At 42.0% G+C, this 15,512-nt stretch overlaps 1 protein-coding gene across 4 annotated transcripts in view; it reads left to right on the top strand.

Moving 5' to 3' along the window:
* KIAA1210 overlaps nucleotides 1-15,512 on the top strand; it is a 55,309-nt gene extending 39,797 nt beyond the window's left edge. For all 4 annotated transcript variants that reach the window (XM_082062102.1, XM_082062099.1, XM_082062100.1 and 1 more), the window contains exons 7-12: nucleotides 3,477-3,689; nucleotides 4,753-4,855; nucleotides 5,920-7,518; nucleotides 8,272-8,423; nucleotides 9,102-9,207; nucleotides 12,900-15,512. In XM_082062102.1, the coding sequence (XP_081918228.1) occupies nucleotides 3,477-3,689; nucleotides 4,753-4,855; nucleotides 5,920-7,518; nucleotides 8,272-8,423; nucleotides 9,102-9,207; nucleotides 12,900-13,084 (2,358 nt within the window). In that variant the 3' untranslated portion in view covers nucleotides 13,085-15,512. The remainder of the gene's footprint in view (nucleotides 1-3,476; nucleotides 3,690-4,752; nucleotides 4,856-5,919; nucleotides 7,519-8,271; nucleotides 8,424-9,101; nucleotides 9,208-12,899) is intronic.

Raw genomic sequence — 15,512 nt, 5'->3', positions numbered from 1 at the left:
GTAATAGCTTAATAACACCGGCCCATCAACAGTGGCTTGTGAGCAATGCCCCGCATGTCTCTTATCATGGGAAATAATTGCAGGATCAGCCCATTCTGACGCCAGGTATTCCACAGGAGCAGCTCTGTGTTCATTTGTAGTTTTCTTTGGATGATAAGCGAGCACCTGCAGCAGCATGTTCTGCTGTCAGGCCATTACAGTTTATTCCTTGACCAGCTCAGAAAAATTTACAGAGGTCATATTTTTGGAGAGGAGCCCGGGGGACCTTCACCTTGACTTTCCTGCTGCTGAAAGCTGAGTTCCTGCCCATTTCATGCTTTCAAGGCAGGCCTGCAAGGTTTGCTGCTGTTGCCTCTCTCCAGCATTGATAGGATGTCTGAAAGACCAGTCAGACCACAGTTATGCCAATGGGGTCTTCAAATGCCAGTGACAAAGGCAGCCACCACTCCAACAGGGCTGATTCAGTCCATGGGGTAGCCCTTGCAATTGTATACGCAAAGTGATCTGCCAGTTAGCTGAAAAGGGGAATATTTATGGGTCCAGAACAGCTACAGACCATTTTGACTCAAGCTTTGTGGTCCTTCGTACAGAATCACTGTCTGAGAAGCTCACCAGACAGACCACAATTTAACCCTTTGTGAAACTGAGAAGAGCCCACAAGGAAAGCGGAGGTAACAGGGTACCTAGAAGGTGCCTTCCTGATGAAGAGGCCTTAGGCAGCCAGGGCAACATCTTGAGGGTCAGTTAGTGCCAGCCCCACTGCTATGGAAGCTTTCCCTTTCACTCTTTGGCCGGACTTCTCAAAGGGAAAGAGTGGCCTTTGGGCAACACCAGCTCAGCTTTCCTGTCCATGGTTGAGATCAGACACTCTCCTGCTCAGTCATTCCTGGATCTTTTGCTTTAGGGATAAACAGATAAAGCAATGTCTCCCCTCTCACAGTAGACTACTAGTCACACAACTCTAAGGGTCCAACTGATCTAGGTAACTTGGATTGTCATTATTTTAATTAACTTCTTGTATTTATCATTACTCAACGTACATTTTATTAACTCATCTCCTGTGTCATATTTTGACTAAAATGCTCCAGTTTGCAAGCATACATGCTATTTTTTCCTTATGATGCAAAAAGCCCTTTTCTATCCAGTTCTGCGAGCTCTTTCAGTCTTAGAACCTCATCTCCTATGAGAAAGACAGACAGGGACAGGAGACATTTTTTTCTCTCTTCCATATTACACAGAGTTTCCCACTTGAAGGTTCTTCCTTTTTCTCCTGGACTCGCTGGGAATCTGGCTGCTCTGCAGTACCATGTATGTTCCTTTACCTAAATATTTTTCTTATTCAGCAGTTTGGATTAGCAGAAATCTTGCCGGTGTTAATCTAAAATAAAAAACCTTTTAGTAAATAATTATCATTTTTTTCAGTAGCTTTTGAAACTCTCTATGAAATACCAGGGTTTGAGCTAGCAGAACACAAGTTAGTAACCCGAATAACCTCATCCCAAAGATGAGGAAAATTGTGAAGAGCACCAAGAAATCTGCACCAGTTATTCCATTGAACAATTTTGTGTATTTAGTAAAGGAAAAAGAGGATTTGATCCTAAGTAAGCTGGAGTTACACAGTGTAGTGGTTCACGTTTTACTATTGTACTGATCTCGCTGCAGATGACAGTTGCTTCATTTCTTTGCCTTGTGCTGCTTCACTGAGTTTTCCAAGATCTTCATGCTTCAGTGTGAAACCCTGATGTGTCCCCCGTGTAACTTCTCTGTGTCTTCCACATTTATAAATACCCACTTTCTGACTAATCTAAAGCTAAATGTGAGGCTATGGCAGCAAGTGACTTCACTGAGACGTTAACCAGCGTTACTCTGACTTTGCCAGATAATCTTTACGGAAATCTGACGTCCTTGGCATCTTCAACCCAGACTGATTTAAAGCAAAACAGGGTCTCAGGGGCTGGGGACAGTGTTTTGGCACAAACGCTCTTTAGGAAATGGGCCTCCTAGCTGCAGCATTCTCCTTGTGCAGGCTCCTGTAACTGTGTGATAACCAACAAACACCCAATTTATCTTTCATTTAAACACTGCTGTGGAAACCCTGCGCCCGCTCCACCGTCTTGGAGAGAAGGTACCAACTCTCAGTCAGTGCTCAGAGGAAAGAATACCCTGGATCCTCAGTGGAGTAGGGAGGATGCCATCGATGTACAGCACTAGCTCAGATACTAGTTGTAGGTGGTTTTATATTAAATAAGCACAACTGTAATTTTATAAACGAAAAGCAGAAGAAATTGTATGTAGAAGTGAGTAGCGATGTTACTATTTTTGTAAGTTCTAGCAATCCTTACAGGTTTATCACTAATCTTGTAGAATTATAACAATAATTAGCGTATTTACTAGCTGTGTTCTTCTTTCTCTCTTTCACAATGTGTACGTTTTTCGTAAGAAGAGTCTGTATTTGCCATCCACTCTGTTGTGTTTTATTTCAGATCTAGAAACTAAAAAAAAAATCAATGGACAATAAGGAAATTAATTTTAGCTACCGTAAACACAAAGCAATGTACCTAGACAATTTTTGTAGATCAGATGGGAAGATGCTTTCATTATCCTTAAAACTTCATCACCATACATGTTTTAAGTGCTGCGTTATATCCTAAGCTTAAATAAAACTAAAATCTGAATGCCAAGCAGAGTCAAATGGCTGAGTTTCACCTGGCTTTATGTCCAAAACCAAAATAGCAGGTATGTTGTACTGAATGAAGTTTGTTTGGCATGTTTGTGACATTTCTAAAATGTTGCAGGAAGTCTGGTCTACATTTCAGAACAGTGACAAAACCAGTCAAACTGCACGTTTAGGGGCTTCTCCGCAAACACTTCTGTAAACCCTTTTGGTTTTTTTGGTAGAATAATCTAAGGTTACTGGTGTTCAGATCCCCAGAGCAGCTTTGCTGCAAGGGTGAGATCCACATCACTGGAAGATGGGTCTGGGATACTTGTTGGTGAGAAGTATTTCATTTCTCTGGGAGAGTGGATATTAAAAGAGCAAAGTGGCTATGGTAATTTTCTTACAAATAGAGGTAATGAGGAGCAAGTATCCATGCTACTTTTGTGGGTTTTTCCTGCAAAGTGTCACATTATTGAGATGACAAGGCAGCTATAAAAACTGCACCAGTGTCTCCTGCTGGTGCATACGTATATTGCAAATGGTTTTTCAGATAAGAACTGGAAGAGGAACAGCTGAGGCTCTTACTGTGGGAGAGGGAGAGACATGTATTTCTGACTTTTGTGTAACATACAGCTGAACACACAGAACTGAGCAATCTCTATGCAGAGACGACATTAGGCATGCTTTTTAAAGTGAGGATTTATGTCCAAAAATCAGCCATGTCAGGCTTCTGAAAGGGAATGAGCTAGCAAAGGAATCATTCCAGAGATGCGGGCAAGCCAAGCAAAATGTACGGTAATGTGTTTGTGTTTTACAGGTACCTTCTGGAGCTTCCTCCAGGCCCATCAGTCCTTCATCCCCTGCCGCTGCAGGGGCCCCCGGCTCAGGAGGCAGCAGCTCCCTTCCCATTGACTTCACCACCCCTGCCAGTCCCCTCGGCTGCCTGGACACCTCCGCAGCCAGGCACAGGATCGCCATAAACCCCCGCAAACAGAAGGGCTTCACCAGCAAGAATCAGCAAAGCCCCCAGGTAGGTGTTTTCTGGAAAAGAATCACTGCGCAGAAGGAAGTGCATGTGAATTTTTAATTGAGATATTTTTTCCAATTTTTCTTCCATGGGAAGAAGGGAAACCACTTATTTTCCGCCAACCAACCCAACAAAAAATACTCAGAAAACTTGCATATCATGGGAGCTGTAGAAAAGTGCAACTCTAGTTTTTCATTATTTAGCAAAAAATGTTGCGTGTTACCCTTCATTTGTAAAAAACATTCCTGTTGTTTGAAAAACTAATTTTCAGTTTTCAAGACATGTAAGTCTATTTCTACGATTTTAGATTAACTTAATTCTTTGTATGTCAAAAGAAAGACTGAAGGACTTTGGGAAGGAATGTGGCTCTTCATGTGGGAAATTAGGATGAGGCGCTTCTCATCCTGGCTTCTGGGAAACACCTTGTGAAGATGAAGTTCACTAATTAGAAAAGGTTGTTGAACCAGAGTGTGACAGACAAAAAAGAGTAACACTTGTGTACCGCGTGTTCCCCACTCTATCAGAGAATCATGCGTGATAATCTGTCCTGGAGTTAGAAATGCCCTTCCCTGAGGAGGCGGTGGGGGATGAGGAGGGGAATCCAGGAGGAATGTAATACAGACTGAGGTTTTCTTGGAAACTTGGGCCCTAGAGCGTCTTTACTGGATATTCTTTGTGCTGCAACTGGTACCACTGCAGTGCTGAAGGAGAAAAGCCAATTGTGGAGTGTCAGTCAGAGAGACCAGAAGCAATGATCATGTCTCTGGCTTGCTCTGTTCTATGCCACTAGGCAGCTTGGGTGATGTCTTAAAAACATACTTGTTCATTCAGAATATGTCAGTCCTAGAATGTTACAGATTCAAGAGATATCGATGGGTTGCCTTTGACATTTTATATGTGAATGATTCCTAGGTTCTTAATTGGAATAGTACATTACCCACAGCGTTGGCAAATCACACTATGGGGATTTTGTATCTGTGTTTTGGATATTCCTAAACATGTGTGTCTATAAAATACAATTTTTGTGTGTTATTCTTTAATTAAAAGATCTTACTGCCCTCGTTAGGTGGAACAGCTGGAAAATGAAGCATGTCTTCCTGCAACCCCAGAAAAGAAGAGAAATCAAACAGAATTACTTCAGAATGACCAGCATAAAAGTGATTGGGAAGGTAATACATACTTATGTATTGCTACTTTGGGTGTTCGAACTCCTCTACAAATGCTGACAGGACCTATTTGAATTGTAAGTCCTTTTAAACTAGACATCTTTTGGTTTTATATCATAAAACAAATTCTGGCTGCTGAAGTGTTATGATGGAAAAAGTCATGTACTCAGCACAGTGGTGCTGAAATGGTGAACTTTGAGGGCAGCATTAAAAAAATACATGAGGTGAATGTACCATGTTCAGAAGCATTTGTGCTACACAGTTGGCTCGATCTCATTGACTGGGGATCAGAGTTCCTGGAAACTCAGAAAAACCTGAACTTCAGCATTGTATCTGTTATGTGTGTAAAGTGACTTTAACTGGCTTGTGTTTACTAGCTCTTCCTTTGCTACCTTCCCACTTATACTTCGAATAATAGCCGATTGCCAGTGGTAACAAAATTGTAATTGTAAACTGTAAAAACAAATGAATTTTCTCCGAAACAGCACTGAATCCTTTTCTCTTTAGCCCTGCATTACAAATGCACTGGCTGATGGTAATGCTGCAGTGTAGCGGGAATGTTGGCGCTTTGTTGTCTGGGCAGACTTAGGACCTGATGCACACATCGGAGTTACTGTGCATGCAGACACAACTAAGCTATCCAGATGTTCAGCAGCCTTCCTGGATCTGCAGGAGGCAGAGCTACCCGATGCTGAGATGTTCTGCTTAAATACAGAAAATCCTCTAGACCATTCTAGACAGAAATGTCTAGGGAGATCTGGCTTGTAGTCTTACAACTAGAGGTATGCACAGAAAAGAACTAAACAGCTGATTTAGTGTACCTTAAGCAGACAACAACTTTCAGTCATTCCTAGGATTAGGTGTGTTCAAACTGAAAACTTTATTAGTCTCCTCACTTGGACAGCCCATTTCTGAATATGCTTTTAACAGCCTTATTTATCAGACAACAGTGCCCAGACGTGGGGAACTCAAGCTAAATGACTGCACTATCTGGAATGAGTTACTGATACAGATGGTGCTTGAATTGTAACCTTTAAGTGCACACTCTTCTCCTCTGTTTAATATAGGCTTATCAGCCCAGGTGGGATATTGTGCAAAGGGAGGCGGTTCTAAGGAGATGCCAGATATAAAAAGTCCCACTGATGCTGCCCATGACTCTTGTGATTCAGCGCTTGTGGCCGAAGACTCTTGTGCTTTGCTGCAAGAGGGTGCGTGCCTTCCAGGCATGGAGCATCACTGCAGAGCAGCTGCACCCCTTCCCAGACCTGAGCCTTCTCCAGTGATCCTGGAGGAACATCGCTGTGGAAAAGCGTCATACTGTTCAGATGAGTCCGTTGATGAATTGAAATTACATCAGCAAAATACTAATACTGAAGTATCTGCAGTTCCAAAATTGCAACAAGTTGAAGGAGGAGCTGTTGCGTTTCCAGATGTACTAGTAGCTGACTTGTTTAGCAATGGTGTGGAAACAGAGTGCATAGATATATTGGCAGGTGTTGCACAAAGGTCCTCAGTACATTCTGTGGACCCAAATGTCAAAGACCATGAAAAAGGGGATCCACTATTTATTGGCAAAGTAGAAGCCTGCTTGGCAACTATTGAGAGTCATCCTGACCATGCTGTCACAGATACTGCACCAAGCACTTCACAGGTTGTGGTAGCTGATTCAGAGTCATCTTCTGACATCAAGACAGTGACTGTTTTGAAGCCTGAAAACAGTTCAGTAACAAGAAATGACAAAAACCCTTGTGAAATAATGGAATTTCAGTCATCCAAAGGCAATGCAGAGAACAAAATGGACACTGCTGCATCTCTCTCAGAAGCAGGTTGCATGCTACCTCCCAGTAAACTGGAAGTATGTTTTACAGCAGAAACTGTTCCTGTTTCAAGGGGTAACCAAGGCAGTCAACAGGCCAACACATCATACATTCCTGAAAAACTTTCCATTGGCTGTCTTGCCTCTTCAAGTTTGGTGGGATTGAAGAGTAATATCTCTTCCAATGATAACAGTAAGGAGTGCCAGATAAGCAGTACAGCTTCTCACAGAAAAACCATGGAAGACAGTCCATCTGCAGATGAAAATGTAAAAAGTGCGCTGAAGAATTCTTCTGCTAAACCAGTTAGATTTACCATTGCACCAGCATGGCAAAGATCTCTCTCAGGGGGTTCAAATTCAAAGGAAGATTCCTACACCAGAAGTTCCCCAACATCCCCTATAAGACCAGAGTTGTTTGAAGGAGTGACCAAAGAGCACACACGTTTTGATGCAGTCATCCAGGAATCAGCAAAAAACAACTCGGACAGATTCGATCGGCATTGTAAGGACAGTGATTTGCATTTGAATTCTTCCATGGAGTGGGCTGACCATGAAGCACAAAATGTTGAAAACCCATTTGGGGTCAGGCTAAGGAGAACATCTTCTTTACTAAAATACCAGAACGAAAGCCGTGCTGAGTGTCCAAAGCTGCTCCCCTCAGCTGTTCCCACTGCTGCTTCTGCATCAGTCAAGGAGGATCAGAGATCGGCGGGCGCTGGGAAGCCACCCCCAAGCCTTCCTGTCAGCACAAAATCATTCGTTAAAAAAGCAGATCTCCTAGAAGACAAAAATCCTCCCAAGATAAGATCAGAAGAAGTGGCGAAGAAGCAAAATGGTCATAAACCTTCAGGTATTTATGCTGTGTTTTTATCCAAATATCATAGAAAACAGTGGTTGTGTAAGAACCTTGGCGGAGTGGCAAAGAAAAGATAAAAATCCTCTTGACAAGGACCAAATTTGGCCTTGAGTTCTTCAGCACCATAATTTAAATGGCTTGATTTGGCCAGCTGAGAGAATTCTTGGCTTATCTTAATGAGAGATGTGTTCCAGCAAGAATAACAACAGAGTAATAGCTTAAGGGCCTCTGAAACATTTCTGGTACTGCCTACTCGTGGATATAGTTGGAGTTTTAACACAGCTTTTTAAAACTTGCTGCTGTTTTGAAGTTAATTTTCCAGACTGCAGCAGCTCAAACCGTAACTAGGAGTTGTGTTAGGTGTGGTTATTTCTTTTCTACAATCACTTCATTTAAAATATTTTGAAAGTAAAAAGGCGACCTGTATTTTACTGCCTAAATGAAAAAATAATGGGTTATCATACTCATTTAATCTGCAGTGTAAGGATGTTGTTTCAAAGACAAAATCCAGTTCACAATGATCTCAGTGGGAGTTCTGCCATTGACTTAAACGGAAACAGTGTAAGGTCAAAAACTCCAGAATAAACAGAAAATCAGTTATTGTCAAGGACAAAATTCATCAGGGAAGGTAATTTTATCTCTGCAGTGTTTGAAGTGTATTACAAATGCCAAATGATTTAAAACGCAAAACACTGGCTTTAGACTGACTTGACCTAAATCTTTACTTCAAAAATGCTTCTTTTGTAGAAAAAGTCTCCTCTCCTCTTTTGGAAACTGCTTCCTCTGAACCAGCTTGGGTCTCCATGGCAAAACTAAAACAAAAGGGTTTCCAGGAACACCCTCTTGCCAAAGAACATAAAGCTGAAGACAAAGCTTTGACCAAAGTGGATCAAGAGGAGGTAGAGTACCAAGTAATGTTGCCTGGGTGTGAATCGTGCACCAGATTGCCTGGGTACTTTTGCAAACTGTTCAATATCATCTTCATGGGAGGCAGTTGTGAGCACTACTCAAAAGAGAGATTTTCAGGACTGGCCTCTAAAATGTTTTGAGACAGACAACTGATACAGGTGCACAAACACACCTGTGACCATCACAGTGATTAGTTTCAGAGCTGGATCCTCCTATATGCTGCTTTGTACTACTCAAACCTGGACCTTTTCAGAGCTTGCCTGTTGCCCAGAATGTATTTACATAGCCCAAGAGTGCTTTGAGTTGCACTCGCTGCCTCAGCTGTTCATGACTTACAGATTGCGCTCACTGCTCTGCTCTGGACACTGTACTGAAAGTCAGGCTCTTCCACTGACTCTTGCATACATTTCTTGTGCAGCTCGGGCAATTTCTTCAATTCCCCATGCATAAAAGAGAGAGGCCAACTTGCCTCCATGTGAAATAACCCTGTATTTGTAGCAGCTGTCTTCCTCCTTGCCTTCTCCCTCTCTCCCACAGGATGTCCCCAGCCATCCTTGTCTGGGTTTGCTGCATTTCCAGTCAGGTTTAGAAATGTTGCCTGGGAGAGCTTTATGAGTGCCAGTGCCTTGCAGGTTTCTTAGTTGCATTCTTTTCTTCTCCTCTTGTAGCAAGGGATCTGTGCTAGTGAGCACACACTGAAGAAGAATATACCTTCCAGCTTGAGCTCTCAGGACAAGAAAATGCAAATGAAGACCAGCGTGTCTGCTGCAGCAGGTATTCTCTTTCTTTACGTCTTTACATAGTGGCTACATTTCACACCAGTAAGTGGTGAGGGTGGCAGGTAATGGGGGAGATAGGTACCTTTTTGATAATCAGCACGCTTTGTGTAAGGCCTGTTCAGAATATAGTTTGTGTATAAGTCCATGTACTGGCTTGCTCACTCAGCAGAGAAAGCAGGTGAGGAGCTTTTATCTCCTCTGCTGGTTCATGGAATGGCATATAAACAGTATGGTGATTTATTACTGGCAAAGGTCAGTACTAAAGAGTAGCAGCTGGAGTTGGAGAGTGTCCAAAATAGAGCAGGAAAAAAAGCCAGGTCTTCTAGACCTCCAGTCAGCCAGGAAATCCTGGTAAAAGTGGAGTTGTTTAGTCTAGAGAAGACAACTTAATTTATTATTTATTGCTGAGGATGAGACTATTCTGTTTGCCTTATATGAGCTTAAAATGCACCAGGGGAGGTTTAGCTTAGACATTAGGAAATACTTCCTAACAGTAAGAGTGGTGAAGTGTGGAATAGCAAATGTTTCTTACAGAGTGTGTGCAGTTTCCATTGCTGGATGTGTTTAACAGATAAACATGTATCAAGAGTAATTTAGGTAGAGTCAGTGGCACCCTCAGGTGAACGCAGAGGCTCGATGGCCCCTCTCCTGCCCTGTTAGCTGTGATCTTTATGAGAAGGATGCAGGGGAAGAGTGTGACTCAGACATTGTGACTCATATACCTCTTCCAAGGCTACTGCTGGGCTGCAGCTCATCCCTCCCTGCTTACTCAGTGTGGTGCCAGACCTTGGAGACACGCTCCAGCTAGATATAGATAAGCCAGTTCTTCAGCTGTAAGAGCACATTATTCTAGCTGAAAGGTATTGATTTCGGATACTGCCTAGCCTAAGAAGACAAGAAATGCCCCTCTGTGTCAGAGAAGCGGCTTTTCCCTTCCAGGTTCCCATTGCTGACACTGTCAGTAAAGGATTCTGTCTAGAGAGCACGTGCACCTGGCCACGTTCCCTTCTAATCCACCAGCATCCAGAATTGTTGTATTGGGGGGGTACCTCAGTGCCTGCTCCCTGTAGTACTTGTTTATAGAGCTGTTAGCCATTTCTGAATCTACAGGTCCTACAAAATAAGCTTTCTCCCTTACCTCAGGTAGCTGACCGGCTGAGGACATGCACCAACACGGAGGCTCTGATGACAGTTGCCAGCCTCTGTGTGTGATTAAAATACAATGTTTTTTAAAAATGCTTCTGTTACAGGCCAGCTTCGTCTTATGATTTTAAATGCAAAGTGAGAGACGAAACATAAACAGGCCAAGATTTTTGCTCAGATAAGAAGGTCTACCTTTGAAAGGCTGGCATAAACAGGCTGGATTTCTGTGTGTTGAATCACTTAAAACTTGGAAGCCTAGCAACCTTCAGTCGAAATTCAGAACACCACCAAGTACACTGCTACTCATTTACTAGAATTTACACCACTTGTGAACTTTGTAGCAGAATTACCAGTTTTTCTGCATCACCTCTCCCCAAGAATTGGCCTAGTTTCCTGACATCCAATGACTGTTTCCTCCCCTTCAGGGTAAGCGTTTATAGGCATATTCTAGTCTTCCATTCCTTGAGTATCACAAAGAGCTCTGACCGGTGCTGATATTAAGGAAAACACTGCTCCTCTGCTGCTCAGAAAACCATGCCCTATTGTTTAGGAAACGTTCTGCATTGTCAGCATATGAGTAGGAAATTGGGAATCCCAAATGTAAAGTCTCCTCTGATTTGGTTCCCATTAGCACAGCCAGCAATTTGTCTCATTGAAGGTGCTGGTGTTGAAAAGGATGTAGATTTAATATCCAGAGGAGTTATTAATTTGGATCGTGCTTTTTGGTTTATGTTAACTGTTAGCAGTTTTCTCAATGGATGGTTGAGGTTTTCTGTGTAATGCATACACCTGCACACAACAGCCAGAGCCAGGACAGCTCAAAACCAGCTAAGTTTGGAAGACAATTCCAGGAAATCAGATCCTTACTTTACTGAGTGTGACTGCTTTGTTACTGCTGCGTGGCAGCCCGTGTCATAACCAAGGGAAGATTACTTAGCTTGGCTCTTCTCTCTGCCACTTCACCCTAAGCATGGTGAGGTTTGTCTCAAAGCCTGTCTTCCCTCAAGTAGGCACGAACCACCACTTTTGGGTTTTGTTTTACCTTGTGCTATTGAGAGCATGCAAAGGGCTTAAGACTTGCTTTTACTTATAACAAGGGAAGTCTCCCAAAATGTGAAAAGCCATTTCCAAAATCAAAATTTCAGTAATGTTTACATTCCTACATCACCTTGGATACTTCTGAAAAATTTTCTTTGTATGTAGCGCTGCAGCCTGTTTTTAATGGCCAGTATGCTTCTTCCAGTATTCCCAAGTATTGCTTGCCTCCTGCAAGAGCTACCAACGAGCCAGGATTTTTAAAAGACCAGAGACCTCCTGAGTGGAGATAAGGAACCACTTTGGCTTTGCTCGGGAGTGTGACAGATGGAGCTGATTTTCCACTGATTTCAGAGCAAGCAAGATCAAGCTTGTTGTACTTAACATTGCTTAAGTCCTCACGTGTCCTCTGTTCTTGTGCTGGAGCACAGCAGCCTCATCACGTCTGCCGCATGCCACGCTCACACTAATGAAGTATGAGGAAAAGTTTGAATTTTCTTGTTTTGACTCACACACAGAAATTAAGTACTGCCTGGTTTGAAATGAATGGAGAGGGCACGATGTTGAAAGACTTGTGTCTTGAGAAATGAGAGCTGCATGTGTTCAGAGCTGCATTCCGTGAAGCCCCATTCCAGGCTATCTGAAGGCATTAATCTTGAACATTTTCTAACAAGATGGATGGAGCAGACCTTTTCTAAATAGTAACTTAAAGCAATACAAGGAATGTCATCTGTGTTTCTCCATCCTTTGTGAGGATGCCAGGCTTGTGTTACGCTGTGTGAAGAGCAGCAGCTCGCTCCACCAGAATCCCACCTTCTTGGCTTACAAGTCCAAGAACATAAAGCACTGGTTTGATCCCTAGCTAGTATTTAGTAATATTGCTTGAGCAATATTTGTGCCATCAGTGAAGACTGAAAAAAATCTTTAAGACTTCTCAGTGTTGAAAAACATACACCAGTTACTTTTAACCGCACAGCAAGCCTGGGGTGATCCTTGCCCTGCAGATATTTCCTTTCCATTTTCCTGCATACTCAGGCATCTCATTCCTAGATTTTCTTGTACTCACGGAGCAGAATGAGCCTGTGGAACTCCTTGCTGTTCACTGTCATGGTAATTAAGAGTTTGAAAAGATTAAGAAAGGAGTTAGCCAAGAATATGAATTCTAAAAATATGTGGGGCTATAGTCTCTACATGCTTGAAGAATTTTGAAGAAGTTCTTCACTTCTCAGGGCTTAGACACTTGCTGTTGGAACTGAAGAAAAGATTCTTTTATAGGCAGATTATTCAGTAACAGCTTAGTATCAATTTTTCCATTGCAATAGCTATTCCTTGCTATTGTTGTAGCTGGACCAGATAGTGCTAGTGATAGCCAATTCCTCTGACTTATTTTTGAGTCACAAACATCCTGGGCTGTAGAACAGTTGCTCTAGAGAGAAGGAAATATTGGCAAAAATTGAGTTTTTAACTCTCGAGCCTTCTGATGAGTGATGGATATCTTCTTGTTGGCAGGTAAAGTTGGAGCTATTGCTCAGGAAGCATCGGTGATTCCTGCTGTTGAAAAGGAAGCGAGGCACTGCTCTAGCCTGCCAATGACACCCTGCAGCCCTGCCGAGCCACCCTGGCTGTCCCTGGCCAAGAAGAAAGCCAAAGCATGGAGCGAAATGCCCCAGATTGTACAACAGCAAATGACATGAGCATCCTTCTTTGTATTGCCAATAGCTGCGTTAACTCCGTTTAATCCCTTCTTTACTGTGACCATTTTTTTTGAGAAATAAGAGCCTTAAAACTTTTGATCAGACTGATGTGTGTAAATAGACAATGAAGAAATGCCATCGCAGGATTATTTTGAGGTATTAGGAAGCTGAGCATTTCCTACTACCAAATACTAGGAAAACTTGATCAATTTGTTGTATCCTTACACATCTGACAGTGATGTTCTAAGAAGACATGCTTCAGGCTTTTGAAACATTTTCCTCACAAAATATGGTGTTTTGGTTTCCACAGACTGTACAGTATTTTGTGCAATGTGGCTTTGGCTAAGAAATCAATGTGTGCTATAAAATAGATATAGTGCACTGAGACATCGTGACTCATGGGCATTGATGTCATCACATTTCTTTCTCTAATGCTCTGGGACTTTGCTTCTGATTGTTAAAGGAAAAGTTTTGTGATAGCTACAAGATCTAAGCAGCATTGTGAGTTCCAGTAATTCTGGGGTCTGGGTGGTTTGAAGTCACAGTGCTGTGGGTCTTGGGCTTTGCTCATTGATGCCCGCTGGAATGGCCCAGAGCCACACACCCGTTCTCCCCCATGCAGTGGAAAACCACCACGCTCTAGCATATACCCTGCTTTTGGTTACAGTTTTGGAAATCTGGGGTTAATTTGGGCATTCTACCAAAAACCAAAAACACCAAAAAAGTCCTTTCTCTTATTATGGCAAATAGTGATTTATTTTTTGTGAGATTCCTCAGCCAGATGTCTCAAAGAGTGTTTTGAGGATGGGAGCTGTCTGCTACATAAAAGGTGGCATCTTGTTTTCAACAAATGCCAGTCTGTTCTCCATGTTCATGTGGAATGTGTGTTTAGTCAGTTGTATTTAATATTAGTGATAAAAGGGGCATCTGCTTCCTCCTTGCCTCCTCAGTCTTTAACCAGTAACTCAACATCAGTCTAAGAATGTGCAGCTGGGAAAGGATTATTCTCTCAGGGCTCGGCCTTGCAGTCACTTAAGTTGACAGAAGTTTTGCTATTGACTTTGAGGAAAGCAGACACTTGGAAAAGAATCTTTGGCTTCAGTGGTAGTGGCACTTACCGGTCCGTTTCAGTTTTTGCGGCATTGCACATTTATGTAGTTTTTGTTTACTGTCAGTGCAAAATTTGAAGGCTGACCTGGCTGATGCACACTTTTTAGCTGGAAAGCTGGTAGGTATTTTTAAGGAAAACATTGTCTACTGAAAGGATTAGCTGCAAAACACAAAATTTGGTTTCAGATCAGCTTGAGCAAGACCTTAATCTTCCAGTCTTGGCCTGAATTTAATATGTAGCTCTTACAATTTGAAGACAGTATTAATTAGGAGCTAGACTGTGATTTATTTTTTATATAAGTGAAAACTTACCCAAGTAGGCTCACTGGAGCTATAGATACTGTTTACTTTGAACTAACACCAGAAAGAGTAAGAGTTTCACATTGGCTTGGTAATCCATGCCTATTTTACTACTTGTTTTTCTCTATTTTAGGAAGCATATCTTCTCTTACAAAGAACTGAAACATTTGTATTTCTCTGAAACTTCTGAGCGTAATGTAAATGAACATATGCAGCTCTGACTCCTGAGGTTTTGTACAGCTGCCACCCTATCACAAGCTTACTGACCCTGTGTAAAATACGTGCATTTCTATGTTCAGCAAACTGTTCTATCTTTTTATCAGTGTGGATTGTGATCCTTCACCCAAAGTACTGCAAATGATACTATAATCTCTCTCTCTGTGTTTGCTTTTGATCTTAATATTATTTCTGTCTTTCACGTTTGGTATGTATATATGTTTTGGTAATCCTTATCTTGAAGGAACCTCTTTTGTATTCCATTCCTGTATTTGGTTTACGATTAAATGCTGTTGCCAGTAATGATATAATTCCTGGGAAGGGTGATAGATAGCCCTCACTCATTAAGGAACAAATAAAAAGAGGTCTTTGGTCAATATAGACTCTATATATGGATATACTACATAGATCTTGTTTTGAGATGAGTTTGTGTGGCCTAGGACTGACCAACAAAGCTGGTCAGACTGACGAAGTTTTCTGTGTCTAACTATTTGTTTAAAACACCACCAGAGAACTGATGGCTCTCCTTTTGTTTGGGAGTTACTGCTTCTTCAGTACAGGGCTGGCTTGAAGGCCAGCCCTTGTGGTCACAGCAACCTTTGTAAATAGTCATTTGAATGTGTTTTGGTATTGCTAGCCAGCTGCTGTAAGACATTTTGGGGTTGCTTTTAAAAAAGAAGAAAAATACATGAGAATCATATGATGTTACATTTGAACTTTACTTGCCTGATGGATTTCTGAAATGAATGTTTTCAAGTTTCTCTCTGCAACTCAGAGAACAAAAATTATGTAGAGAAAAATA

This window comes from Streptopelia decaocto (genome assembly GCF_964273445.1).
Source record: "Streptopelia decaocto genome assembly, chromosome: 10".
Lineage (NCBI taxonomy): Eukaryota > Metazoa > Chordata > Aves > Columbiformes > Columbidae > Streptopelia > Streptopelia decaocto.
Note: the sequence above shows the minus strand (reverse complement) of the source record. Positions and strands in the feature narration are given on the sequence as shown.